The 27,733-nt window shown below is 38.2% G+C and overlaps 1 protein-coding gene across 1 annotated transcript in view; it reads left to right on the forward strand.

The window, feature by feature from the left end:
- PCSK1 (proprotein convertase subtilisin/kexin type 1) overlaps positions 1–27,257 on the forward strand; it is a 30,046-nt gene extending 2,789 nt beyond the window's left edge. The window contains exons 3-14 of the mRNA XM_048054738.2: positions 2,502–2,612; positions 4,849–4,995; positions 5,426–5,502; positions 7,601–7,689; positions 11,428–11,600; positions 13,928–14,140; positions 15,350–15,450; positions 16,453–16,686; positions 18,185–18,342; positions 20,099–20,232; positions 22,105–22,266; positions 23,870–27,257. Coding sequence (XP_047910695.2) covers positions 2,502–2,612; positions 4,849–4,995; positions 5,426–5,502; positions 7,601–7,689; positions 11,428–11,600; positions 13,928–14,140; positions 15,350–15,450; positions 16,453–16,686; positions 18,185–18,342; positions 20,099–20,232; positions 22,105–22,266; positions 23,870–24,232 — 1,962 coding nt within the window. The 3' untranslated portion in view covers positions 24,233–27,257. The remainder of the gene's footprint in view (positions 1–2,501; positions 2,613–4,848; positions 4,996–5,425; positions 5,503–7,600; positions 7,690–11,427; positions 11,601–13,927; positions 14,141–15,349; positions 15,451–16,452; positions 16,687–18,184; positions 18,343–20,098; positions 20,233–22,104; positions 22,267–23,869) is intronic.
- The last annotated feature ends 476 nt before the right edge of the window (positions 27,258–27,733 follow it).

Consider the following 27,733-nt stretch of genomic DNA (forward strand, 5'->3'; position numbering starts at 1 on the left):
GGAACAGCGTGGAGCTGGGACAGGGGAGGGTCAGGCTGGGTGTTAGGGAAAGGTTCTGCACCCAGAGGTGGTCGGGCACTGGGACAGGCTGCCCAGGGATGTGGTCATGGCATCGAGCCTGATGGAGTTTAAGAAGAGTTTGGACAACGCTCTCAGACACGTGGTCTGGTTTTTGAGTGGTCCTGTGCAGACCCAGGAGTTGGACTCTGGTCCTTGTGGGTCTCTTCCAACCTGGGACATTCTGTGACTCTTTTTTGTACTTAATACATCAAATGTCTGTTACACGGGAAAACACGAGCATGTTTAATATACCAAATTCTTGTGTCATGAGCAGAGTGGAAGTCATTGCATTACATACATTACCACTAAACATTACTGCATACTCATGTACTTAGACCCCCAAACCAGCTTCAAAGTGCTGCAGGTGATTTGCTAAATCTGCTCCAATTTCCCTTTTATTTACCCTCTAGTATGCAAATTAACTATGTGAATGAACGAGGTGCAATTATGTCATTAGGTAAGTATATAAACAGGAGGCAATCACGTAATGCTTTGTGGTTATGCATGGACTTTTACTCCGAAGAGCTAATTCTGTTAAGCAACAGCCTATTTAAAAGGGTTTAAATTCATTCTTATAAAAAAGGAAAGAGAAGAGAATCCTTCCTTGGTTTTTGTATTGCCTTGATGAATTTTACAATATGTTAGACATGGAAGTTGGGGCAAAACTTGGCTGTACTCTGAATATTTATCTCCTTCCTGTGGCTGTCCAAGTGTTTGTAGTAAAATGGGTAACGCCTGTGAATGTTTTGAAAGGATACAAATATTTGGCTCCCCAACATCTTCCAGTATTTGCACTAGCTTCCAAGTCCACTTTCATGCAAGGGACCTGAATCAAAATCATTTCCAGTGCTTTGTAGATCTGGCATAGGGCCTTCAGCTTTTGCTGTAGATGGATAGCATGAACCTTACCCAGCTGCTGAGTGACAAATATTTGGCTTGTTTGTCTGACATATGTGCTTAGTAGTTTCAGCTCATTTCCCTCAGAGCAGTTGTCCGCATCAGAAAACAACAAGCATGGAAACTGTCAATTCTTAATTACCATTGGGTGATGCAGAGGCCAAGCTTTGCTGTGGGCAGGGAAGAGAATCACGGTAATTGCTCTAACCTGTGCAGAAGTATATATGACCTTGGCTATCAGTAGTGCAGTTTAAAACACTCGTACTTCATGGGTATATTCATCTCCTGAGACTAATTGTGCTTTGTAGGGGTTTCAGTACTAAATACGAAGCAAAGTGAGCTGCATTAGCTTTCATTACATGTGCTTGCTGTAGCTTCCATCTTTAAGGGTTAATGTTCTTGCAGTGAATTTTCATTAAGTTCTCCTTAGAAAAGATGTATTTTAATCAAATCAGTACATTTCTTTATTATAATAATTTCTAACTCACTCTTATGATTTTTTCATATATGGTGATATGTATAAGGACCATAAGGTCATCAAACGACAGCAGGGAAAAGTGCTAAAGTCTGTTCAGATGCATAAAGCAAAAGGTTTAAATCCCAGGCATTCTTAAATGGATTCTTAAAATGTCTTTAAAGCAGGACCTTGGCAACCTCCTGAATCTGAGCTTTCTTTGCCTGTTTGGAAATGGGGATGAAAAGCAGCACCTTGGTCTGTGTCAGAGTGACTGCCCAGGTGCCTGCAGGACCATTTTTTTTCCCATTTCCAAAAGGAGCACACGGCACAGATGGGTGTCACACAGCAGAGTCAGGATTGGATTTGAAGTGGATTAATAAAGCATTCAAAGGACCAAGGGTGGGAAATATTGTTAAAACATAACCCTGTGACTTAGGGAATGCTGTGTTTGTGCACAAATGCCAGGCAATTCAGTGTACAGATGCATTAGCAAAACACACTGAAGCATTGTGGCTCTCAGCAGCCTCAAGTGGAATTATGCCAGTGAGGAATTTAATCCAATATTCCAGGTTTACTAACAGATCACACTTCAAAACACTGGTGGGAAGGAGACTTGAAGGTCCATCTGGGCTATGAGTAACATCGTCGTTATGACTGCTAGTCAGAGATAAAGCCAGAGATAATCTTTCTTCTTTTCTTGCAACTCCAAGTATAAATCAATAGGCATTAAAATGAAAGTATGAAAAAGAAGCAAAGTGTAGTTTTGTTTGTTTCAGTAAACTCCACTACTTAACCTTCTAACCATACTACGCATTTGATACAGAAGTCTGCGTTGTGTGGCATTCACAGGATTTCACTGTTAACTTGTACTTTACATGAATTAATTGTGTGGCATAGTGATTTCACTGAGTCCTCTTTCCTAAAGTACACCGTAGTATGGAATAAATAATCCTCCTCTCTGCATCAAATGTTGCTCGTCTAGCCTAGGCATGAAAGTCTAGCTGGGTGAGGAAAACCCTTGTCCTCTAGGCTAATAGAGTCCCAATGTGTACTGGCTTACGTATCATGTTTTTACAAATAATTTTAGGTGTCATGGGCAGAGCAGCAATACGAGAAAAAGCGAACTAAGCGTGCCACCATGACAGACTCAGCAGAGAATCTTTTCAACGATCCTATGTGGAATCAGCAGTGGTATCTGGTAAGAATTTGTCTCATTGTGGGACCAGGGAAGATGAATTTCGCTTGTAGTACCAGCTGTACTATTCTACTAGTATCACAGCGACTGCACTGGAGGGAAAAAATGAAGAGTCCCTCTCATTAGCATAGCTTATAAAAATCTCTGTGCATAATATTTCCAGGCAACCGTCTGTCTTTTGTGATGTGTAGTTCATGCAGAGATTCCAAAAGCCGATCTAGGCTGCTGCTCAGGCTGGGGGGTGATATTAGAACATGGTACAATAGATAATACCTACCTGTGTTATAACTTTGAAATATTTGCTGTCAACATGTAAGAATTCCTTTAACATGTCTGAAGCTGGCCGTGTGTTTCTTCATTAAAATTGGTAGTGTGGAGTGCATACTCCAGAAGAACACAAAAGCATATGCACACAGATGGCAGTCGCCTTTGGTGTCTTGGTCTAGGGTGCAAGTAGAAGAGATTCTTTACAGCTCACATGTTGAAAACCTCAAGGAAAAGAAATTGGCCTCTCTAGTTTTTGTCTGAGTATGACAAGTCAGAAATACAGTTCATCACCTACGTTTCAGCTGTATTTCCACTGTGCACCTAGGTTTACCTTCAGTCTAGATGTCATGGATTTCCCTCAGAAGAGGAGTGGGATTAAAAATGGTATAACAAGAAAAATGGTCAAGTACAAACATGATCCTAGTGGCTAGAGATACTTCATTTTCTTCAGTTCAGCTTACAGAAAGCAGACCAAACTGTAGGCTGTTTGTACAATGCTTTTGCTTCTCTTTCCTTTTAGTTAGAAAAAGTAAATTGCAAAACACATGGGATAAAATATTTCCGCAAAAATTTCTACAGATTATTTGTCAACATAAAAATAGTTATCTTTGAGAATTTAACATTTCTTTGAAGCTGTGTGTGTATTTTCTTGTTTGCCTGCTTTCAGTAGGAAGCACAAAATATCTAAGGTCTCTACTTTGGACAAATACATAAACACACAGTTCAGAAAAAAAGTTTTTTTTTTTTTTGTGTGTGTGTGTGTGTGAAAAAAGCAGTGCCATGTTCTCCAGAAGACGCTGTTCCTCTTTCCACCTTTCTATGATTTTTCACTCCTTTTGCCTCTAGTTTACACACAGGAGAAACAGAAAACATGATGCTTACTCTTGTTTCCAATGCACATTGATTATATATATTTTTAATTGAATATATGTGTGTTAGACAGTTTCTTCCAAAATGTTATCCTTGCCTTGTAGCAAATAACCTATTATCTGATTTAGTGTCAACAGTTTTTAACTTTTGTTCAGGGTGTCTTCACAAATCACCAAAAAAAAATGTAATGGATTCTAGACAACAAAACTGGAAACCTCAAAACCTTCCTGATCTGCAGCAGTCAGAAAAGAAAGCAAAAAGTGAAATAAATGTTATTCTTATAACATACTTCTGTACCTAATCCTCATATGCTGTCTGACATCCTTTTGGAAACAAATAAATGAAAAACCTGTGATCAACTAATGTAATTATGCACTGAGAAGCACAAAATGCTGGGGTTTAGATCTCTGTTTTTATGGGGTAGTAAGCAAGGATTCTAAATTAGATGTATGTGCTGCATATTTAATATTAGAGAGGAAAAATGACCCACTTAGAAGTTACTTTTCAAAGAACTTGCTGTGGCAGAGAAGGCTATAAATGACTCATACTTCCAGTTGATTTACCACAGGAAAAGTAATGAGGGTAGCAAACAGAAAGTTGTGATTCAGCACAGTTGTTCCTAGCCAAACAACTACCTTAATTGTTTTAGCCATTAATTATTCTGTTCTGGCTAACTTGAACGTCAAAGGAGAAAACAAGTTTGGAGAAAACACAGCTTACTGTACTGTGGGCTACTTAGCGTCTTGGCTCCTCGAAAGGTGAAAATAACAGACATTAGTAGGTCTGGTTATTAACTCAACTTTGCAAGGTTCATTGGTACGTTCTTACCCCTCTTGTATTTATTTCTGTTGCCTAGCTCTAATGAATCAAAGATGGTCCTTATTCAGAGGTGGTTTTCTGGAAGCTTCAAGTGATGGGGGAAATCTTTCAGTGCTACAACTATTTGAACAAATTCATTTTTGTTATATGTTTGCAAAGTTTGCGAGAAATATACTAATTCAGACTGGGATGATTTAGAGCATTTCTAAAATGTGACTTTGGATCTGTGTGGTATAAATGGATACAAAATACTGACACATTTGTAATCCTTTCTGTCCCTCAGCAAGATACAAGGATAACTCCATCCCTTCCCAAACTGGATCTCCATGTTATTCCTGTATGGCAAAAAGGGATTACAGGCAAGGGTGTTGTCATCACAGTATTAGATGATGGCTTGGAGTGGAATCACACTGACATCTACACTAACTATGTAAGTTTGTGCGTTAGATTGCTGTGGAATAAATTAATCAATTGTAAATTTCATATACAGACACACTGTCTGTTCCATAAGGCAGCTCCTACATTGCAGAGACTGAAATATTTGCCTCAGACCTAATTTGGAACCTGGTCTATGTCATAGGAAGTTGAAAGTTACTTAGCAAAGATAATTTTTATTATTTTTTTTTAATCTCAGTGGATTTAGTTCCCAGGCATGTTTGTATACCGTGGTTTAATGCTGAATTATTAAAGCTCCATGAAAAATTTATGGAATTGTGAACGCCTGTCAAATTCTATGCACTTGATTGCTGTCAACATGAGGCACACCAAATCAATAAATACCGACTCTAGAACGCATTTTGTTGCACATTTAAAAATGCATTTCCTAGTTGTCCCAATTATTTCTGTTCTTTTAAATGTAGGACCCAAAGGCAAGTTATGATTTCAATGACAACGATCACGATCCCTTTCCTAGATATGACCCAACAAACGAAAACAAGTGAGTAGCCTCCCCATTGTGTGAAGAGAGTAAAATAGTACTCTATTACTTCATGTGTTACAACATGCAAATGAGGAAATATCCATGTCCCCTATGGTAATTATGTATGAAAGGAAAAATTTGTGTCACAAAACCACAGAAAGGTTGAGGTTGGAAGGGCCTTCAGGAGCTCTTCTGGCCCAACCCCCTGCTCAAGCAGGGCCACCCAGAGCAGGGTGCACAGGACCATGTCCAGAGTGCTTTTGAATATCTCCAAGGAGGAGACTCCACAGCCTCTCTGGGCAGCCTGCACCAGTGTTCAGGTAAGCCTCCCAGTAAAAAAAGTGTTTCCCGATGTTCAGGCAGAATCTCCTGTGTTTTCATTGGCAGAAACACTTTCACAGACACTGGATATTAGGGAAATTAAGTTTTGATGTCTTGAGTTTCTCCATATCTTAGTATGTGTAAAGTCTGACACATTTCTGTAAGCTGAATGGAACAATCTGTTCATGTCACCATATGCATTTGTAGAACAATACCTACCTAAGCAAATTTTAAGTTCTCTGCTTTGCCCTGGGAATTTTAAAAGAACGCATCTGCTGTGAAGGGCTCTGAAACAGCCTGTTTCTTAGCGGAACCTACCAACCTACCAAAAAAAAAATCCCTTTAGACCAACTTTTGTATTTAAGAACACTGTATTCTGGTTTTGGCAGTACCTTCTGGACCAATACAATATTTTGGACAAATGTTTTCTAGCTCAGTACAGATGAGCAAAGGTGAAACAATGCTTCTGACCTCCTCCTCTGATATGGCTATGACACTGGAGGAGGTTACATTCCTTTTCTGGAAAATCTTTCTGTCTCTTCTGAGGAAAAAGGTGTCTGGAAACATTATATAGACCAGATTTGGCCTGGACATCTTCAAAGTGGAAACACAGGAAGTTTCAAAAGGCTTGAACACAGACAACCAGCCAGTTTGCTTAGTGGACTTGTGTGTCTTGGAAGGAGTGGGGAATTTTCCCCAGTGCCCTCTCTAGAGCTGCCAGTCAGGTACTCAGTGGAACATCAGGATGGATCTGTCACACCTGGGAGTATTCATGTAGTTCAGTGAGGGATTTTGTCTGGCACAAGAGAAGAGAGTGGACCTCTTTAAAAGCTGGTGCACAGAAGTCAATTTCTTAAACCAATTGGGATGTCAGTACTCAATAAATACACAGGAAGATACTGATGCACTGGTTCCATATTGTCTATCAAACCATATGGCAGCATTCATAACATAAATCAGTGTGTGGGGGGAAAAAAAACACAACAGTCAATCAACAGATAAATATCCCATGAATAAGACATTTGAAAAATGACATTTCTACTTTACTACAGCATTATTTAAGAGCAAGAGTCCATTATCCTCTTGTTCTGATGACATTATCTCTTAAATTTACCTGTATTATTTCTAATCTTTATTAATATATAAATGGAATTCAGCCCAGAAGCATTAAAACACTTCATTGAATAACAATCTATAGTATTAAATAATACGACTCTTCTACAATTACAGTTACTTGAAGGTTTTCTTTATTGAAGAGTAAAGAATCACCCATGGCAAAAAAAAATTTGCATAGAAAGTAGCTAGCTACAAGAAAAATTCAGCAATGATGAAGATACTTTAAAGGCTAACTTTCTGAAATCCTAATAAAGGCAATCATTAAAAGAAAGAATATCTGAATGTGTGATTAGAAAAAGACTCGTTTGCATTTCTTTCTGAAGAAGTTTAGTAGCTTATTAGCCTTATAATTTTACACTACTCTGTAAAATACAGATGCACTCTGCTAAAATACAGATAACAGATAGTTTCATGGACCTCAGTGTGGCTTGGATTAGGTATTTACCATCTCATCTTGATGATCATTTGATCACTAAATAGGTAAAATTACATTGACTGAAGCCTAAGGGAAACAAGTATTTTTGTGTCACGTAGATACAACTCAGAATTATTCAACAGCTGCATTACATTCAGTTCAAGACATCCACCAAATCCAGAAAGTCACTGATGAGTCTTTGTGTACATTACACAGAAATGTGTAGGTTATGAGACATCATTTATTCTTACTGTATTTATTCAGGCATGGAACACGGTGTGCAGGAGAAATTGCAATGCAAGCCAACAACAGAAAATGTGGAGTTGGAGTAGCCTACAATTCCAAAGTTGGAGGTAAGAGAATGAAGATAGTTAGATGTCTGATGTGAAGGGAAACTAGAAAAATTCTGTGAAATGCTGAATGTTTTCAGATACCATTAATCTGAAATATAAATTACTGTTCCTTCACAGGAATCATCACTCTTGCAGTATTAGTCTACAAAATCCTGACTGGCCACAGGGCAGAGTGATAGATTTTTGTGACACCATTTCTTAAATGCCATCATGTTCTCTGGAATTTGTCACTTGAGTATAAGTAGATGGCGTAATATGTAACAACAAAGTAATAATATAGGTTAATAATAATCTATTTTGTACACAGAGATCTTTTAAGGAATGATGGATTTACTTGTTGTAGCTGGTTATCTTGGAAGGAGATGGCATGGAGGAGGAGAGGGGATTGAGCAGATTAGAAGAAAGAATATCCAAATTAATCCATTAGAAGGTTATGAAATAGTTATGATCAAAGTATTAGTTGCAAATGGTTATTTAGCTCACAGGAAAATACTTGTTGCAGTCTAGTTTTTCCATTACTTCTTTTTTCCTTTTAAACAAAAGGATGATGAGTGGCAGTTGACACCCATAACTGCCATTCCCACCATTTTGGTCTTACGTTTGTAGGTTCCCATTTACTCTACTCAGCTGTCATAGATGTCAGCTTTGCAGTCTGCCTTTGCCATAATGCATTATGCTGTCATGCACTGTTTAAATAAAATATCTCGCTCATGAGATGAAGATGCCAAATTTTCAAAGCAGGGCAAAATGGATGAAGCTGCAATGATGTCTGAATTCCTGCTGTGCCCATAATTTAAGGCACTTGCATCTATAGAGAAGGTTCTTCCACAGATTTCATTTGCAAATGCAAACTAGAAATCTGTACTGTGTGACTTGTCTAGAAAAGGAAAATAACAGGAGGAAAAGCAATCCAGTGCTTCAGATTACCCAGAAATCTCCCAATAACTGGGTGGCAGATAAGAAAAATATACATGAGTTGAAATAAATTGTAAGCCAGTATATATGGCCAGCATGATTGAGGTAGGGGTGTAACAAAAACATGTCCAAAGAGCAACAGAAAATAGGAGAATTCGTCAAAAGATTTAGCTAAATTTGGCCTGGGTAGACACTGGAAGGGTTTTTTTATGTACAAAGCTATGTAGGATTCATTTCTTCACAGACATTCTTTCTTTTTTTCTTCCTTTTTTTTTTTTTTTTTTTTTTTTAAATCCTTGGAATGATGCATTACACACTTGTATTTGACATTAGTTCAGGGTGACTTCTTTAAGCGGCTGTTTGCTTGTATCAGTTGCCATACTGGATAAATCCAGTGGTCCGTAGCCAATGCATTCTCTCTGATAGTCAGCAATATATGCTTTGAGAAAGAGGGAAAGAAACCCTGACATTTGGAATATGCTGTGCTCTGACCTTCAGCATTAGAGACTGGTTTAACTTTGCCTTGAAGTAAAACATTGAATTCAAAATTTTTCATTTTCCGTGAAAATAGTAACTTCAATAATCTCGAGCATTCCTATTAGTACATTAACGTCTGGCCCTGTTCTGAAATCTGTGTAAATCTTTTCAACAGCTTGTGGCCGTGAATCCCACAGGCCATCCCTATGTGCTGTGTGAAACAAATACTTCTTAATGTCAATTTTAAAAGTGACACCTTTCAGTTTCATTTAACATTAACCTCTTGTTTTGTATAGAGCTAAGAAATGTGTGTATTTATCACCTTCGGAGTAAAGCAGAGTGTGTATATCTTTGTGCATATCTAACCGCAGCACTGTGCTACGATATTTCTCTGGTGCTGCCATGGAAATCAAATGATTAAGAAGTTCCATTTCACAAAGGACTGGGCTGAGAGTTCCCACATAGTGATGTGCTGCTAAAAATAGCCTTCTGCCATGCAGATACATGTATGTGTCTGAAATTACCTTGGGCTTTGCCTGCTTTTGAATTTGTGGGACTGATGATGAGAGAAAGCATGTGGAAGAATTTATGCAAGAGCAGATAATTGGAATCTGCTTAGGGAAATATCACTGCAGTCATCAAATCCCCAAGTTGACTTAAACAAGCAGTATTTTTGGAGGTCATAAAGACATGACAGTATTGGTGTTTTTTTTTGTTTGTTTGTTTGTTTTCTACTGAGCTGTTTTTTTATCAGTGCGTTGCCATTGTGCATGTTTTCTTCCTTACTACATTATTTATCAGTGGAATTGGCTTTGTCTTCTTGTTTGGGAAATGTCTCTCCGCATTTCCAGTATCTCATGATATGTTACAACCCAGTGTCCAGAGTGTTGCAGTCATTTCCACACAGGCAGATCTTTGCTTACAGCACACATGTATGACAGAAACTCACAATTCCGAGCTAGCTGAAAAAGGAATATTCAAAATGTTATGAGTTTAAGCCTATTCAGGGCAAGAGGTGTTTGTGGAACCTGATGCACAGGATGCACCTTGATTCTTTTCCCAGCTTTATGAGGGATAGTGGAGTAGCAGTGGTTGAACAGATTAACTCCTTTGTCTCTTTTTTGCCACTAATTGATATGAAATAATAAAGCTCAGCTTTCTTTCAGAGGTGTTAAGAGTCTTAGAGGGCAGCCATTTGGGGAAAGAATTATGCCCTTTCTCCTGCTTAACTATAAAAAAGAATAAAACAGAGAGCTGCAAGGGGAAGGTGTTTTTGTTTTTTTTTTTTCTTTTTGTATAGCACTGTCACATTCTTCCTGGCATGCTTTGGAAATATCCCCATTTTGTGGAAAATGCCAGAAAATCAGTCCTCACAATTCACCAGCTGCCAGTAACGGTGCAGCTGCTGTCATACAAACTTGCCAAGTTTGGGAGAACCCTGACATTTTCATCGCTTGAAAACACGGGCTGAACCCCGACTCCACTAACCGTTACGTTGCTGCTCTTGCTGGGAGAGCCACGCCATGGCAGGGGTTTCTGTCCTCACCCAGCGCCGGATGGTGGTAGCAATCCCACTGCAGAGCTAGGGGCTTGCAGAGCAGGGGGCCAGTGCAGGCGAGCCACTGCCTGCCGCTGAATTTTAAGTACCGCTGTGATTAGGCTTGATCTGGAGAAGATTAGATAATGCAGTTGCTAATAAAACATTAATGGCTAGATATCACTAGCATCCCTGGATCTCTCACAGTAGGAAGAATACGGTAGTAAAGCAACAGTGAACGTTTTTTGTGGTGAAGACTGAAGAGCTTGTGAAATAGCATCACAAAGACAGCAAAATGGCTTAATGACAGAGAGGACGGTGCTTTAGTCAGAACAGTCAGAATTACATCTTTGAACTAAAACTCTTAAAAATTATGTTGACAAAATCTATTCAATTTTAGTGATATTATAGCAATTTGAGAAGAGAATTCTGTTATGGTTTTAAAAGAAGAAGAAGAAGGTCATTACAATGAGAAAGCTCATTGTAATGAAAAGAAAGCAGGAACAGTAAACAGAACATCATCTTCCTGGTCTTCTGCAAAAACAGAGAAAGAGGTAAATAAGGTGCAACCAAATTTTAAGATTTATTATTTTTTAAATGTTTGTAGAGAGCACCAAGCTCTACAAATAAAGGGTAAGTGTACTATTTTACACTGACATTAACTGCCCTGAGTATTATTCAAATGAACAGCAGTAGTCTGTGGTACAATATTTATAGATTAATTTTGCTATAAAATTTACGATCAGGTAACAAAGACGAAGAAGAGGAAACAGACAGTAAATACAGTCTGCTTGTTTTTCTCTGTTAAGGTATACGTATGCTGGATGGAATAGTCACTGATGCTATTGAAGCCAGTTCAATTGGTTTCAATCCAGAACACGTGGATATTTACAGTGCAAGCTGGGGACCTAATGATGATGGTAAAACTGTTGAGGGACCTGGGAGACTGGCACAGAAGGCTTTTGAGTATGGGATAAAACAGGTATGATACTTAAGAAAAAAATGCAATGAAATGTGGCAGAGAACAGGATTTTAAAATGGTTCATATCAGGCAGGAAATGAAAATGGTTTGCACTCTATTCATTTAAACATATTTAAAAAGGAAAAAAGATATTTTAATAGTACTGGTCAGAGAAATTACTAGCTAGAACAGGACTTTTAAAAAAGCACTATTAGAGCCTTCTAAGCCCGTTTTAGCTGCTATTCTCTACAGATAAGCTTTCTTTTTCTGTTGCTACTTTAGCTGCCTTTGTCTTGCCCTACCCCCACTCTTCTCTGCTGCTTGTTTTGCACTGAACAGTAATTGGATTTCTGCACTGAAAGCCTATAAAAATTTAATACAAAATTTCTGCTTTGTGAATATTTTGCTGTGTGAAGTAACTATGCATTTTAGCACCCTGTGGATGGGCTTGTATTGTGCTTATAAATTGGTGCATATCATGATCCAATTAAATTCAAGATAGTAAAAATGCATGATGAAGAGTATTGGAAACAGTGGTTTTACAGTTCTGTTTTACGTTATCCTCCTTTGATCTCTTTGGATGATCAGTAGTGTACAAAGAGAAAGCTGCTGGGGATGTATTAAAAAGCTGCTCTTGCTATTGCCAGTGAAAAGATATCTAAAGAAGGACAGGTACTAATACAGAGAGGAAGTCTGTATTAGTCAGAGACAAGAAAGGAGAGAAAGAGAGAAAGCTTGAAGGACAGGAGCAAACCAAGGGAGGGTATTGAAAATAGAGCGGTTAACATTAGCAGATAAGGGAGGAGAAGAAAGGAGTCTGACAACTGACAAGCATACTCTGAGGGAAGAATGGAGGCTGGGAGGGGTGGGTTGGTGATAAACAGGGATCTAAGTCCATAGGTAGGCAGTTAGTGAAAAGGGATAATTAAAGGCAATAATTAGGAACCAAAGTTTGGTGGTCATACTCTGAAATATCAGGTTATTTTGTGAAGAATGTACCTGTTTTTACAACTTGTTTTATTTACTGAGGGGAACAAATTTATCCACTAATTTGTCAGGCTCCCTCATGCATGGATCTGGATGCTCTCCATCCCTTTTAGTCAGTCAGTGATGGAGCTGCCAATGAGTCTCATCCTTGACTCGTTTATTGCTTGTCCAGTAAAACACTTAAGCATATGCTTACCCTTAAGCATCTGAGAGGCATTGGTAGCACTCCAAGAGAAATCAAATCATCTGTTTACATATACCATTGCTTTTCTGGACTGCAGCCTTTATTTTCAAAAGAAGATATCTCATTTTCTGTAATTCACGTGGGTTGTCCTTCCCATTTTAGCAATTGTATCTCAAAGAGTACAGCCTATTTTTCTGTTTTCTTTATTTCTAATGTTTTAAGTGCTGCAAATGTCGCTTAGGCCACGCACGAATAACTTTAAATCTTATCTGTGGGGTGAGGGTGATAAAAACCTGTATTTCAACTGCACTTTCCAGTGAATATACATATATTAATAACGAATAAAAAATGAACTTTTGCTTTTCGCATGAAACATATTTTCTCCTCTGAAGGATGAGCACAGCTGAAGGCTGAATGGCTGCTATACGCTTCCTCTGTGATAGCTGTGATGGTTTACGTGCTGCTGCAGCATTCTCTTGTCAGCTGTCAGCATCAGTTGTTAGCTGCTGCTACCTCATTACTCTCTGGGGGCCAGAGCAGGGAATGAAAATGGTTATGTCCTGAGCCTGCTGGTGCTGGCCCACGGATTTGTGAGAGAAGGGAGGCTTTTCAAACAGACGTGCTTACTGTTGCTGTTTTTCAGCGAGTGCCAACAGTGAAAGGCTTCATTACAAAAAAAGAAATTGGTGGAAAAGTCGTATTGTGTACATCATTTATACCGTTTGCCATACCTCTGTGATTACAAGAAATGCAAGTGAAATAACTCCTGATGAACTAGCTATTTCTTTTTTAAAAAAAAAAAAAAAAAGGCATTTTTCCTAGAAGTGTTCAGGACTGAAACACTGTTATTTGGGAAAACTGTTCTGCTGATCATAGACTCTGTTTTTAACACTAAAACCTATTTTAAAGAAACTTACTGTCCATGGACAGTAAATGTAGACTAGTCAAGCTAAAAGATACAGACAAGCTAAAAGATTGTACTATAGGGTATGAGGTAGAAAATCACAAGTAGCTGTTTCCTTCTGTCTCTGTCTTCTACAGTGGAAAATTATCCTTTTCTACCTGAAAATATTTGATGTATTAGGCTTTCATGTTGGGGGGAGAGGAGGGGACAGGAGCAGTTGCTAAGAATATATTACGAAATCTCTTTTATAACCACCTGTTTCATTTCCTCTAGGGCCGAAATGGAAAAGGCTCCATTTTTGTATGGGCTTCTGGGAATGGAGGTCGTCAGGGTGACAACTGTGACTGTGATGGTTACACTGATAGTATCTACACTATCTCCATTAGCAGTGCTTCTCAGCAAGGCCTTTCTCCCTGGTATGCAGAGAAGTGCTCTTCAACTCTGGCCACAGCATACAGCAGTGGGGATTATACTGACCAAAGAATTGTAGGTTGTTTTTACCAGATTCAGAACAAAACATAGAAATGTGTTATATATGCAAATAACAAGTGAGAGCTCTTAAATGCTTGGTTTTGACTACCTGTTTTACATGTGTTTTGCATGCTTAGTGCTTTCATTTCGAAACAGTAAGGGATTTGTACTCCAGGATGTGGTTGTATTCTCAGAACATCTACTGTAGAGCAATGGCTAAACAATATCGTTGTATCAAAGAAATTAAATCCGCATGCTTGAAATCTTCTGATATCTGTGTATGATGGAGGCCTCTCGATGGAGATGGTCCCATTCTTCATGAGGAGAGATTGAGACTATAAGCAAAAAACTTGTGGAGTTAGTGTACCCGTATCAGTCAGCACCTCTGGTATACATTGTCACTCCAACACTTACCTTTTGTAAGATTTTTAGCCCCTCAGTTCCCACTGGTGACAGCAACAATGATGCTTTGAAACCTGTGAAAGGTACTCAGCAAGTGGACAGATCAGTCTGTGCCTTCGTTAATGGTGCAAGAAATAACATGTACTAAAGAACTTTGCTGTGATAAAATAATGTTGAAGGACCTATAATTTCTGTTCAGCTCTGGTTGATGGTAATTTTACAGTAAACTACATGGATGGGGATTAAAACAATGTCATTCCAAATTAGCCATGGATCAGTACTTCCTAGCTGACTAGTCTTCATAGCCGAGATGTGAAGGTCTTGGTGTTGCCTCTTTGCATATCTAGAGATTTGTGGACAGATGAGTTTGGTATTTAATTGCCAAATAAAGCATGTTTCATTGCAAATTATAGTTCTTCTGCTGAAGAGGGAGCAGAACACTAATACTAATCCTATGAGTAATTTTCCAGCAAGCAGTAATTTTAAATGTTCTAGGCCCAACACAATGATCTGTTTTTATGATTCACCAGTAAGCCTGAAACACTTATTGTGAAACCTTAGAATAAAATAAGATATTCGGTGTGGGAGTATTTTGTTCCAACACAAAGCATTTTGATACAAAAATTATAGTTGAAGTAAAAAAGAGAGGATTGAAATATGAACAGATTTAAACATCCATCACTTTGCTGGTGAGGAATGTATTAATACGCACCAAGTAAAGGATACGTAGTTATGTTTGTGAGCATGGATTGACTGTATTTACAACTGTTTATTCATGCAATCTTAATATTTTCAGACAATTTTTTGTTGTTTTTCTGTCAGACAAGTGCTGATCTTCACAACGAGTGTACAGAGACTCACACTGGGACCTCTGCATCTGCACCACTGGCAGCAGGAATTTTTGCTCTGGCTCTGGAGGCAAAGTAAGATGTCACAAAATTACTGTTGAAACTCGTCTTCTTCAGCCGCCCCACTATCTTCCCTCAAATATTGCCTTCCTGAAAGTTACACCATCTCATGCTGCTGCTCCACTTTTTGCCAGTCGGACTTGCTCAGCCTCATGACAGAAATAAGCAGCTACTTGCCTCAACACCTTCCTAGCAAGTCAGAACCAACGCAAATAAAACGTGATGACCAAGTAATTTTAGTCCATTTAGTGCGCTGGCAACAATTGTTTGCCGAGCCGGTCAATTGCACTTAAAGGCAGTGAGGGTGCGCTTCTGCCAAGGGAGCGTAATTTGAAGACAATAGGTTGCAGGAGTTTAAGTGAAGTGCTTAGTCAATTTGCAGAACCTTTCCTGCCGGTGATGAGACATAAAATGGAAGGTACCGAAGCTCAGCTTTCAGAGCAGGCAGGGAGCAGGCAGGTTCACACCCTGCAGGGCTGGTAGCCAGAACTATGACTTAGAGGTGGAGGTAAAGAACAGGGCAGGACAAGACAATGTTGGCACATTGTTGACAAGACAATGGCCTTTTCACTTAGACATGGTGTAGGCTTAGCACTTGAATGGTGTGTGTTCGACTCCCTATTCTATTGCATACTCCTTTAATGACATAAGCCAGGGACCATATTTTAAAGGGTAGAGTTAATCACAAATGACTCAAATGCCCAGTGAATTTTCAAAGTTCCCACCAGTTTCTATAAAGACTGGTGGGAAATACTATTTTTGCTAGATAAATTTAAGTGCCTAAATAGTTTGAACTAATGGACTCTGGTCTTGCTAGACAGCAGTTCTTCATTTACATAGTAGTCCTGTTTACCTGAAGAAGTATTGGAAGAATATACATGCAATGTGCTCTATATTTTAAAATAATAGGGTACCGTGTACATTTAAAACACTTTCTGTTGCAAACTAATATTGCAAACTAAAGAGAAATATGACAGATAGTCTCGAAACAATTAACCGGGCACATTTTCTCAACAGTCCAAATCTAACATGGAGGGATATGCAGCACCTGGTAGTCTGGACCTCAGAATATGATCCACTGGCTGGCAATCCAGGATGGAAAAAGAATGGAGCGGGACTGATGGTAAACAGCCGATTTGGGTTTGGACTACTCAATGCCAATGCGTTGGTGGATTTAGCTGATCCCAAAACATGGAAAGGTGTACCAGAAAAGAGAGAGTGTATTGTGAAGGACAAAAGCTTTGAACCAAGGTAAGAATGTGTGTTAGTTCTAGCTAGGCTTACATCTGTTTTAGTAATGCCTGAAGAATAGTATTGTGCATGGATCACTCGAAAGCAGACTAAGAGATTTCTTTTGATTCATTTGGTTTTGTCCTACTGTATTCCCCCAGGGACAGGCAAGCAGCATTTTCTTGCTTGCTATTTTTTAGTGTAAGACTGATGAACATCGATAGCATGAACTCTCACAAAAATGAGATCATTATCTCTGCTTTTACAGACAATGCGTGTATGAACGATACTGTGAAACTGACCCTGATCAGATAAGAATGTTTAGACTGCTATCAGCAGATGATCAAAAAGATGCCAAAGTCTTTCAGAGATTTTTTTTAAAGGAACATCTGTAGTAGTCTTAGCAACTCTTCTCCTGTGACATGCATAGGGTATGTTGAAATCAGGGTGGTATACCTAGCTTTAGTCACATCCATAGCACTGCTCTTATGAAACACGTGTTTCAAAGGTTCACTGAAAAGAGTTACAAGCCATATTCACAAGTGCTCATAGTACAGTGAGCCTAAACTGAGCTCAACATACAAGCTTTAATCACAAATCACTAACCTGATTAATGAGTAAGGATATCTAGAATGTTTTTGTCTCTACTTGTTCATTTATGTGTTTGTTCTTTAGAATAAATACAGATATTTCAAAGACAGAAATTATACCATGTGAGTGCACTAAAAGTCTGTCTGTAAAAACATATTATGGTGTTTTGGAGTGTCACTGCTTGGTAACCTTGCAATTTATGCTGTTTTACTATCAATTTGTTTTTATGAGCCCTCTCCTTTCCACCGAGTGTTGATCTAGTTCTGGTATATGCAATACTTGCTGCTTATGTATTTTTATTGCAGTCTTCTGTGTGACATTATAAAAACAAAGATCCCAATATTTTGAGTTCTGAATGATTTCTGTGGAGATTTAGATACCCTAGTCATTAGATCATTTAGATACCTTTCTCATTAGAAGTAAAGGAAATTGTGCAGAGAAAGCTATGCGTGAGCACGTATGGAGGATGTAAGCCTTTTTTTTCTAGAGATGGCATTAACCACAAAAGATAAAAAGCACTATGCCTGATGCAATGTTTTAACTTTATGATAACAGCTCTATTGCATATTTCTATGAGGAAGCTAAGTCTAAGTCTGATAGAGTCATGTGATGTAGCTGACTGCAAAGACTTTTTTTTTGTAGTGTCTGTGGAACAGCAAAGTGCTGACAGAAACTCAATTACCCAGACTTGCTTGCTTCCAGGGTGGGTTGCAGAACTGTAACTTATACAGTGCACACAACTTGATCCACTTCAGTATTTTCCGTACATTCAGAACTCCCAGGGTTTTCATGGGGACATTCAAAAAAAACTTTTTTTTTCCTTACTTCTTTTCCCACCATTCTTAAATGATTGTTATTGTCTCTACGCTTCACATAATGATCCAGAATCTAGAGTTTCTGTCAATAATATTTACTGTAATTTTGCCAGATTATTAAGAGCAAATGAGGAAGTCATCATTGAAATTCCCACAAAAGCCTGTGAGGGTCAAGAAAACTCAATTGCATCCCTGGAGCATGTGCAGCTTGAGGCAACAATTGAATATTCCCGTAGAGGTGATCTTCATGTCACCCTGGTGTCTCCATCAGGTATGGGAAGCTAAGACATCCTTAGTTTCTGTCGCTGTGGTGTGTAACATTTCATTAAAACTACTTGTATGTTTCTCAGTGGATTAAAAAATAGTTAAATACATCATTAGACAAATCTAGGCACAACCAACAGGTGAATGTGAGGACAAAGCATCCTGGGAACGAGAACTAGTTCTTTGAATGCCTTTTCCATTCTTCTTGCATTTTGGATTATTTTTGTAAGAAGACGATTACTTCAGAAATGAAGGCACTGTTTCTAATGTGTCACATTCTACCACCAGGACCTGTGAAAACAGAGAGTTCCTGGAGGTATCAGATTGTAATGCTTACCAGCCTTCCTGTGGTTTAATGACCTAATGGAAAACTCAAGAAATCTGACTCCCTAGATTTCACCTGTATCCCCATTGGTGAATGTAAAACGAAGTCTGTATTTGGCACCATAATACAACTATAATAGGTATGCTACAACATAGCAAGTGATCTTGACAGTGCCCTGAAATAAGGAGAACGAAAAGAAAGAAGAAAGAGTATAAATAACTTCGTAGAGAGTAAGATCTTCTGTCAGATCTGCTGATATTATTAAAAAGCAAAACAAAACAAAAAACAGATAAACTTTCAGTTTTGAATTTAAACATTGGCCTAATCTAATTTACTGATATTAAAGGGTAATCTAAGAATTTGCATATAATAAACTACTAATGCCTTGTTCATGTGATTGTTGCATGACCTCACTTCAAAGCAGGCTTAGATACTGTACATACAGTATTCTTCCAAAGCCTACCTTGTCTGGGATTCCTTTTAACCCTATCATTAATTCTTCATTTTCTGAGTTTAGCTTTTGTCTTATGGGACCAATGTTGCTGTAATCTGTTTTCCCTTGATTGATGGTGGTGTTTTCTAATTTAATTCCATCTTAGATAAGTTTTGGGTTGGGACATATAGATGGACTGTCTCTAGGCACTTCATGGAGCTCTTTCTACTTTTACAGAGATATTTTCCTCCCTCTATTGCTAATACATAGGAAGCCTGGCTTCATCTCAGTAAAACACCCCTTTTTGAAAGACCGATGACAGTAATTTGTTCCTCATCTGCATATGTATATCTGTGGGTTTAGTTGAGGTAGCAATAGTCAAGTATTGCTGCCCCCACAATACTACCATGTTGCTATTATGACTGAGCTATCCTTTAGTTATTGCTGCTTTTTTTTTTTTTTTACCTTCCTGTAAAACATTCCTACTAAATATATGTCATCCCTTTTCTTTATTTACAGTGTTACCTTTAAATGTATTTATAGCTTGTGATCAGTCTCCCTGGGGCTTCTCTTGTTCCATATTACATAAATATAGCTTCCATGCTCTCTCCTTATATGCAAATAAACACAAAAAAATCTTCTGCTCTGCATTAGAGTCTCTTCTGCTGCAGAAATGCTTTTTGAACTGTAGCATTTTGTAATAATAATAACAATACAAATAGTTTTTGCCCTGTTGGAGTTCTGGGCTGTAACATTTTACATTCACTCCCCCCCAAAAAATACAATGATGAATTCAGGATAAGGCTTTGGTTTTCAATTCTGTGTGAGCTGGTTTTGATAAAATACCCAGTGACCAGAGGTAGCATGTTTCCCATTCCCCAAGCCATGGCTAAATGCTGTTTTTCCAGGTTACCTTTGCACTACATAGTTTGCAAACCAAGCTAAGTGACAAACAGAAGCGTACACATATGAACACTCACTGCTGTTGATCTTGCACTAACACAGGGACCAGCACTGTCTTACTGGCTGAGAGAGAGAGAGATAAATCTCCCAATGGCTTTAAGAACTGGGACTTCATGTCTGTTCACACGTGGGGAGAGAATCCAACAGGCACCTGGGTGTTAAGAATTACTGATGTGGTAAGTATGTTTGTTAAGTTTGAGAGCTAACACGGAATATGATCACTAGCCACTATCAAGTATGTTGAATAGTGAATCTTCTCATTAAGGAAGCTACAGCAAGAGTTTATTTAAATGGAGCATCCATCTGGATTGAAAATTAAAGACTGGCTCATCTGTAGAAACTGCATAAAAAAAAAGATAAAGTCAGATTTTCTTGTTCTAACATGAATGCAAAGCACTGTACTCATTCCACTGACATGTACCTGTCAAAAGGAGTTTCATGCCTATGTTTTTCTCACATCATATGTCACTGAAAGAAGTCATTTCTTAATATAATTTTTTGTGATTCATGAAGTATGTAATCAAATTTACATATGATTAACTGCAAATTAGTTTTTTTTTTTTTTCTGCAGAAAAGAGCACATGATAGACGATAGTCTCCTCTTGGTACATGTGCATAATTTTCATTAACTCAAACCCCTTGGAATTAATGAATTTCTGGTGACCTTATAGAGCTATTCTGATATATATCTTTCCCTAACCTCTTTCTCAGAGTAATTACTGCTGAACGACCTTTAAGAATTAAAGCCAAGAAATCTACAGGTATAAAATAAATAAGTTTACTAAAAGCGCTTGGGAATATGGATTGCGACAGTGAGACAGAAGAAATCTGTTTGATAGGGAACTGAAAAATCATTCTCTTCAAAGTGAGAGTGATCAGGCTCAGTCATCTCTGGAGAATTTCATTGAAGTTGTCTGTTAATCAGCTTGTCATTAAGGATCAGATCCTGCAAGAAACCGAGTGCTTCCTACCAGACACTGAGTCTCCAACCCTTACTGGCCTTGAATTGTAATCAGGAGGATGATGCTGAATACTGAGCAGATGGACAAGGCAGTAGAAGTAAATATTATTATCAACAGTGTAGTGTTAATACTGTAGGCTTATAGATAACCCCATGGTTACAGATATCCTGCTCTTAGTAACTTAAATAATGCCTTTATTCTATTTTTGGGGGGGGGGGGGGGAAGGAAGGAAGCTAAGAAGGCATTATGTATGTAACTATCTTTTAGTTTTCATTGTCAAGATGGTGGTTCCTGAAATCTACAATAAACCAAGTTTTTGTCTGCAAGAAACAATGGATTTTTTCCTTAGTTTATAGGGTTTTGTGATTCCAGAAATAAGTTTTCACATTAGTGCCTTCACCTGAAATCAGGGATCGGCATGCAGAGTTACTGATAATTTAGTTGCCACATAAATTACATATGTAAACCTTGGCATAAACTTAGTAAAGAAGAGCTTCAGCAGCTCTCTTCAGTCAATAAACGACCAAGCAAAAATTCTGGAAGAAGCTTTGGAAAAATAAAGTTTCACTGTCCTCTGTACCCTTCTCTTCCACTTTCTTCTATTTAAATACCATTGACAAAACTAATGGACAAAACATTTGTAGCTCACCTCCACAGACTGTGTTTTAGATGGCTATTGTACACTACCGCAGAATATTGTTCCAAACTAGTGTTTCAGTGGTAACTCTTGTGAGAAAATTGCAAAGGAATGGCTTAGTGATCTAATACCAATAACACAAACTTATACTTCAGTAATTTTGTGTTGTGTTTTGAAATTCCATTGATGATTACATGATCAATTAAAAATTACATTACCTCAAAATATGAATACTTGGAGCAGTCAAGCCATTGCATTAAATCCCACCTTCTGATATGTTCTGTCTCTAATGTATTAGTCTTTTGGTGCTTACAAATCATGCTCTAAATTTAGATATTGAAAGCTTTATTGTTTATTTTACTGAATTCTCTCTGCTTTTTGAGCGAGTGTCCTCTGTTTTTTCCTCTTACATCCTGAGAACCTATGCTAATGCCGTGCTTGTCCTTTAGTCCAGAAGAATACAAAATGAAGGAAGGATTGTAAATTGGAAATTGATTTTGCATGGCACTACTACCCAGCCTGAACATATGAAGCAGCCACGTGTATACACATCCTACAATGCTGTGCAAAATGACAGAAGAGGAGTGGAGAAGATGACAGACCTCATAGAGGTAGCGTCACAGTAATTGTTTTCTGTATGTATTTTTAAATTTGTAGGAGAATCCTGGCTTTTTCCCTAAGAAGAAGACACATACTCGTTCTGTATTCATTTCCTCTAGCCCCTGAACACTTGTGAGTTTTGCAAGTTCTAATTTTCTCAGAGTCAGCAACTGGTGTTTTTATTAGTCTCTGTTTTCATGTGCCAACACCTAACAGTTTTAGGATTGAAAGAAGGTATTGATACTAACGCTATGAACTCAACAGCTAATGCAGTTGAGTGGTACAAGGAGGGAGGAATGCACCACTGACAGACACACTAAATTTATGTAATTCTAGTGAGAACAAGTGTTTGATCCCAAAGGAGCCTGCTGGAGTGCTTCAAGGGAGTTTGGAAGCAGGTTTGTAACAAAGAAGCATCACAAAAGTCAGGAACTCACTGACTGAGATAGTTCAGTTAAGTGGACCTGTTGCTGCCAGCTCCTTTTTCATCCTTTCCTTACCTTTAAGGTAGAGTGCTGTATGGAAAACAAATGTATTCTAGGCTCCCAAGAATAGCAGCGATTTTCTGGATGCTCATGATGATAATATTGTATACTTTCAAAATGCTTGATTATGTTTTTTTCTTCAGCATACTTAATCACATCACATCTATTCATCTCCCCATCAGGTAATTAGGATGTCTGTAAATAACAGAGAGACTAACCTTCTTCAGCAAGGTTACAGAGGAGAATATTGAGGGAGACATAATTATGGTTTTCACATGCATAAAATTAAGTGTCCACAGTTGTAGCAGCTATGTGCAGTAAAATAAGCTTGGAAGAAAATAAAACTGGATTCAGGAGGTGCTATAGGAGAAGGTTGGTAGACACATACTAAAAAACAGCTCAAGTTCCATTAGAAAGAGAGACCCAGTGTAAATGAGGACGATACGCAGCCATATATTGCTGCATGGGAGGCATAACAGTGTTGAAATGAGGTTGTGCCTCAGCAATTTCTCTGTACATCTGTATTTGGCAATAGTCTTCCGGAGTTTGCTAAGATACATGTCATGTCCATGGGTTAGCCATACATTACTTGTCATTTCCCAGGTGAAATGATTACTACAGAGCAGGTAATACGGAGGCATTAGTTCAGTCCTTTCCACAAGGGTATGTGGCACATCCAGAGTTGCCATCGCCACTGCAGGTGCTTGCTCCAGACAGACAGCTGAGGAGCTGTCTCCCACAGTACAACCAGGAGTATTTGTGAGACTGGGACAAATCTTGCTGTAAAATGACAAGTTGTATCCTGCTGCTGCTGTGGGATCTGAATTTGTAACTTCCTAAGTTATCTTCCTGAGTTATCTTACCCTAAGTTAACTTCCTAATCTTCCTGAGGGAGATTTCATACTATATGCAATGCAGTCTGTTTGAATATGAATACTGACAGTCTGAATGAATAATGACAGTCTGCTTTGGAATAAAATGATCTAGTTCTTTTCTAGATGTTAGTGGCTCCTAAGTGAAAAAAATTATATCTACACACACATACATGAAAATCACTAATCGGAGGAAATCTGAATCCAGACAGTTTTGCTTTGACACTTAACCTCTCTTATGCCAATCTGCATTCTAGGACCACACCACACAGGAGAACCTGAGTGAAAAAAACAAAGTCACAGAAGATACTAGTAGTAACAGTGACAAAGCAGAAGATAAAATCCCATCGGAGGCTATGCTACACTTACTGCAAAGTGCTTTTAGCAGACAGATGGCTGAGAAGCGACTGCCAAAGAAGACTGCAAGTGAGAAGTTAAACATTCCGTTTGAACATTTCTATCAGGCCCTTGAAAAATTAAACAAGCCCTCCCAGCTAAAAGACTCAGAAGAAAGCCTGTACAGTGACTACGTTGATCTTTTTTACAATGCCAAACCATACAAGCATAGAGATGATAGACTGCTGCAAGCCTTGGTTGATATCATAAATGAAGGAAACTAAACTATAGGGTATGGCGCTGAGTTGGAAATATTCATTCTCCCCACCCCACCTCCATTTTTATTTTTTTTCAGAAGTCTATTGTATGCTCTAGTTGTGTAATTGCTGCTTTGATTGCTTCATATTTAACACAAATATCAAGGAAGGAAAAAAACAGGTGTGGGAGGATAAGGCAGTAAACTCATGCTTTTTAGTAATAGCTTTTTTCAAAGACTTTCTTCATTACCATCAGAGTAGATTTGCCCCCTCAGGCATGAAATGCAGCAGTATTCCCCTGAAAATACTAATGCTCTATTTTAAACAATTTTCACGTTACTTATTCTTCCACCCTATTCCCTTAGCATGAAGTAGGATTCAAAAGCTGAATTACTAAGCAGTTTTGAACTGAACTGCCAAAGCTTTGGGGATATACTCTCATCCCTGGAATTGTAATGAATAGTGTAGTCTTTCTTATATTCGGCATGTATTCAAGATTTAATACTTGCAGCAAGTACCTCTTCCCTCACAGTTGTTTTTATTTTTTATTTCATTTTTGTTCCTTTTCCAAACAACAATGCACTCTTACCCTTCTGTTCTCCTGCAAAGGAGCAGCTGGGAAACTGGAATTGGATTGGAGCATCAGTGAACACTGATGAGGTTATTAATGATTTAGACTACAGACAGACATACTCTAATGTAAAAGAGCTCCAAACAACACATTCCAGACCATGGGGATTCTCACCACCGAACTTAAACTGCCTAAATGAAGTGCCTGAATTATGAGCTTAGTTTTTCTAGGCTGCATGTAGCTAATGAAGACAGATAGCACTTAAGAGCACTTGACTAGTTTTTGCACTGGTTCTGAATTACCTGCTGGAGTACTCATTTATTTTTATTGACTGGATGAACTTTGGGGAAACAATCTCTTACCTTTGGAGCCTCGGTTAGATTTCTAAAGTTGAGTAATATAAATGCCTCCTCAGATGTCTACATCTGCAGCAATCAGGGCAACAAAGCCAGGATCGTTTTGCCCCTTCCTTAAACTGTGACCAAAGCAGTGTAGAAAGGGAAATTATACCAGCAGAGAACATCTAATGAGTGCATTTTGGAGTATCTGTGGTGAATTGTAACGTTTCCCAAATACCTAGGAAGGTAAGGCAAAATGAATGGGGGGGAGGGGGAAGGAGGTGTATGAATGAAAAAACACCCAGGAGAAGGGAGTCAGAAACGGAGGAAAAAACTGCGTGGGTTATGAAGGAGGGAGAGGAAAAGAAGGAAGGGGAAAGTGAAAGAGGAGGAAACGGAGTAGCTTCGGAGAGCAGGAAGGGCAGGTTTCTGCCTACCTTTAGCAGTCATAAGAGACTAAAGATGAAAAGTGAGATGACAGGAAAATGCAAAATGGTGAGAACATGGTGAGACCCTTTCAGAATATAATAAAAGTAGTGAAGGGAGAAGCAGAGTGGCCAGAAAGGTCTATCACCCTCTCCCAAGTGGAAAAAATTATACATGGTATCATATACAGTAGAATGATAGGAATGGCATCATATGGCATCTAATGACAGTTTTCCACACATACCTCTTTAAGGTTGGAGTCAAGATTGATTTACTGTTTTGCTGTTCATAATTAAAAAGAAACAAACAAAAACAGCAATGCGTGGCTGGGTGCTCAGAAATAGGAGAGGATCTACTACAAGGAAATGAAAATTCCTAGTGTCTCAATGCAGTGCTAAAGATAATACAAACAAGTGCTGACTAGGTTTTACTTTTCTCTCTCTCTTTCTCATCTACCGTTCAAATGTAGAAACGTAGAAATGTAGACTAGACATTTTCCAGACATTCTAGAAAAAAATGTTCCTTCTTCACTGTCTATCCCTTAAAATGATCCGACTTTCTCTTAAAAAAGAAATTGAATATTTTGTTCATAATTCATCAGTTTGGATAGAGATTTTTCAAACTTCACACTAAATTCTATAATTTCTGCTTGAAGGCAACTTTGAAAATTATCTTACCAAACTTAAGATTTAAAAATCTTTGCATATTCATTTGATTTTAGTAGGTTCATGTCTACCTGGGGCTCAGTCTGTGTTTTTGCCAGCTTTAGATAGATATGGCTTAGTTGATTTGAAGAATTCTTCCATATTTATACTCCATGCTACAACAATAACAACTGCAAGAGTGAATGTCTCTTAAACTTAAATCGCTTGCTCTCTGCTAAGAAATTTACTTAGAACAAGAAGTGAAAAAAGAAAAAGTTACTGAAATCAGAAAACATTTTTTTTTAATGTTGTCCCTTCAACACACAAGCTTTCTGGCAATACATAACTACTGAACAAGCAGAATGTGAAATTGCTGCTACTGCAGCAGTTAGTGAGAGCACTAACTTATTTCCACTAAAATTCAATTGTCAGAATTGGGAGTTTGTCTCTACAATAAATATTCCCATTTGGTGAGAAAGGACCACTGTTAGTCCTGTGCAGTGAAATTCAGGGGCTGGTTCTGTCAGATAGTGGTGTTTTTTGCCAGTTGTCAATCCAGTACGTTAGTGAGGAAAGTACTACAAACACTCAAATCAGCCTTTGAAAGAAGTTTTCAGATATAGATGGGTGGAATACATAGGACTTTGTTTTAAGATCGGTTCCTATGTTGTAGCCAAAGTTTCATAAGAGGACAACTTTAAAGTCTCTCTTTTGAATGTTTCCAACCCAGAGTAGACTGTACAGGAGTAAATTATTTTTATTGTTAGTCTTTCCTTGGTGCCTGTGTGGGTTCTGTGAAAAATGTAAAAGGAAAATAATGTTTTCTCTCAGAATTTTAAATTATATTTTCTTTACAGGTATTTATAATGTAGCAAAGATTTTACTGAACAGACAGAATTTTAAAAGGTATAATAAATTATATTGAAGAACCAGATTTTTCTTGGGGAAGAGACAATTTCATCCAATAAAGGTATTTTTTAAAAGGCATGTTCCAACAGCAACTGCAATATGTATGTGATGTGATGTTAAAATTTGTCTACTAGTAGCATAATACAGTGTGTTAGCAGAGCTCAGATTGTGTGGTCTTAACATTTGTAAAGAAAACAATAAGATAATGTCAAACCACTGCCTTAAAACAACAGGGAAATACAGTTTAGAATTGAAAGCAAGAGCTTGAGAAAGTAATGAGGGGCTGGGTGAAGAAAATGTGTAATTATTGAATAAGAAGAACCGCAAAGGATTTCTCCACAAGGAGGAACACTGCACCTTGCACAACTGCAGCTGAAGTGAGGTTTGCTGCTGACAGCAGTGGTATCAGTGTTTGTCTCCCTGGGTCTGAAACACAGAATTGTGCATGTTTCACATACTGACGTGTCTGAAGCACTACAATGACATAGCAGAGAAGAATCAGTCATGGGGCCAAATTAAATATACAGGTCTTCATTTTCTTGCATCGAAGTCTTACTAGTTAAAAATGCCATTTTTTCCCCACTGCTCACATTTCAACACAATAAAAAAGAAGCCCCCACGTGCCGGCAGTGCCTGTGGA

The sequence above is a fragment of the Anser cygnoides genome, chromosome Z (genome assembly GCF_040182565.1).
Source record: "Anser cygnoides isolate HZ-2024a breed goose chromosome Z, Taihu_goose_T2T_genome, whole genome shotgun sequence".
Classification (NCBI taxonomy): domain Eukaryota; kingdom Metazoa; phylum Chordata; class Aves; order Anseriformes; family Anatidae; genus Anser; species Anser cygnoides.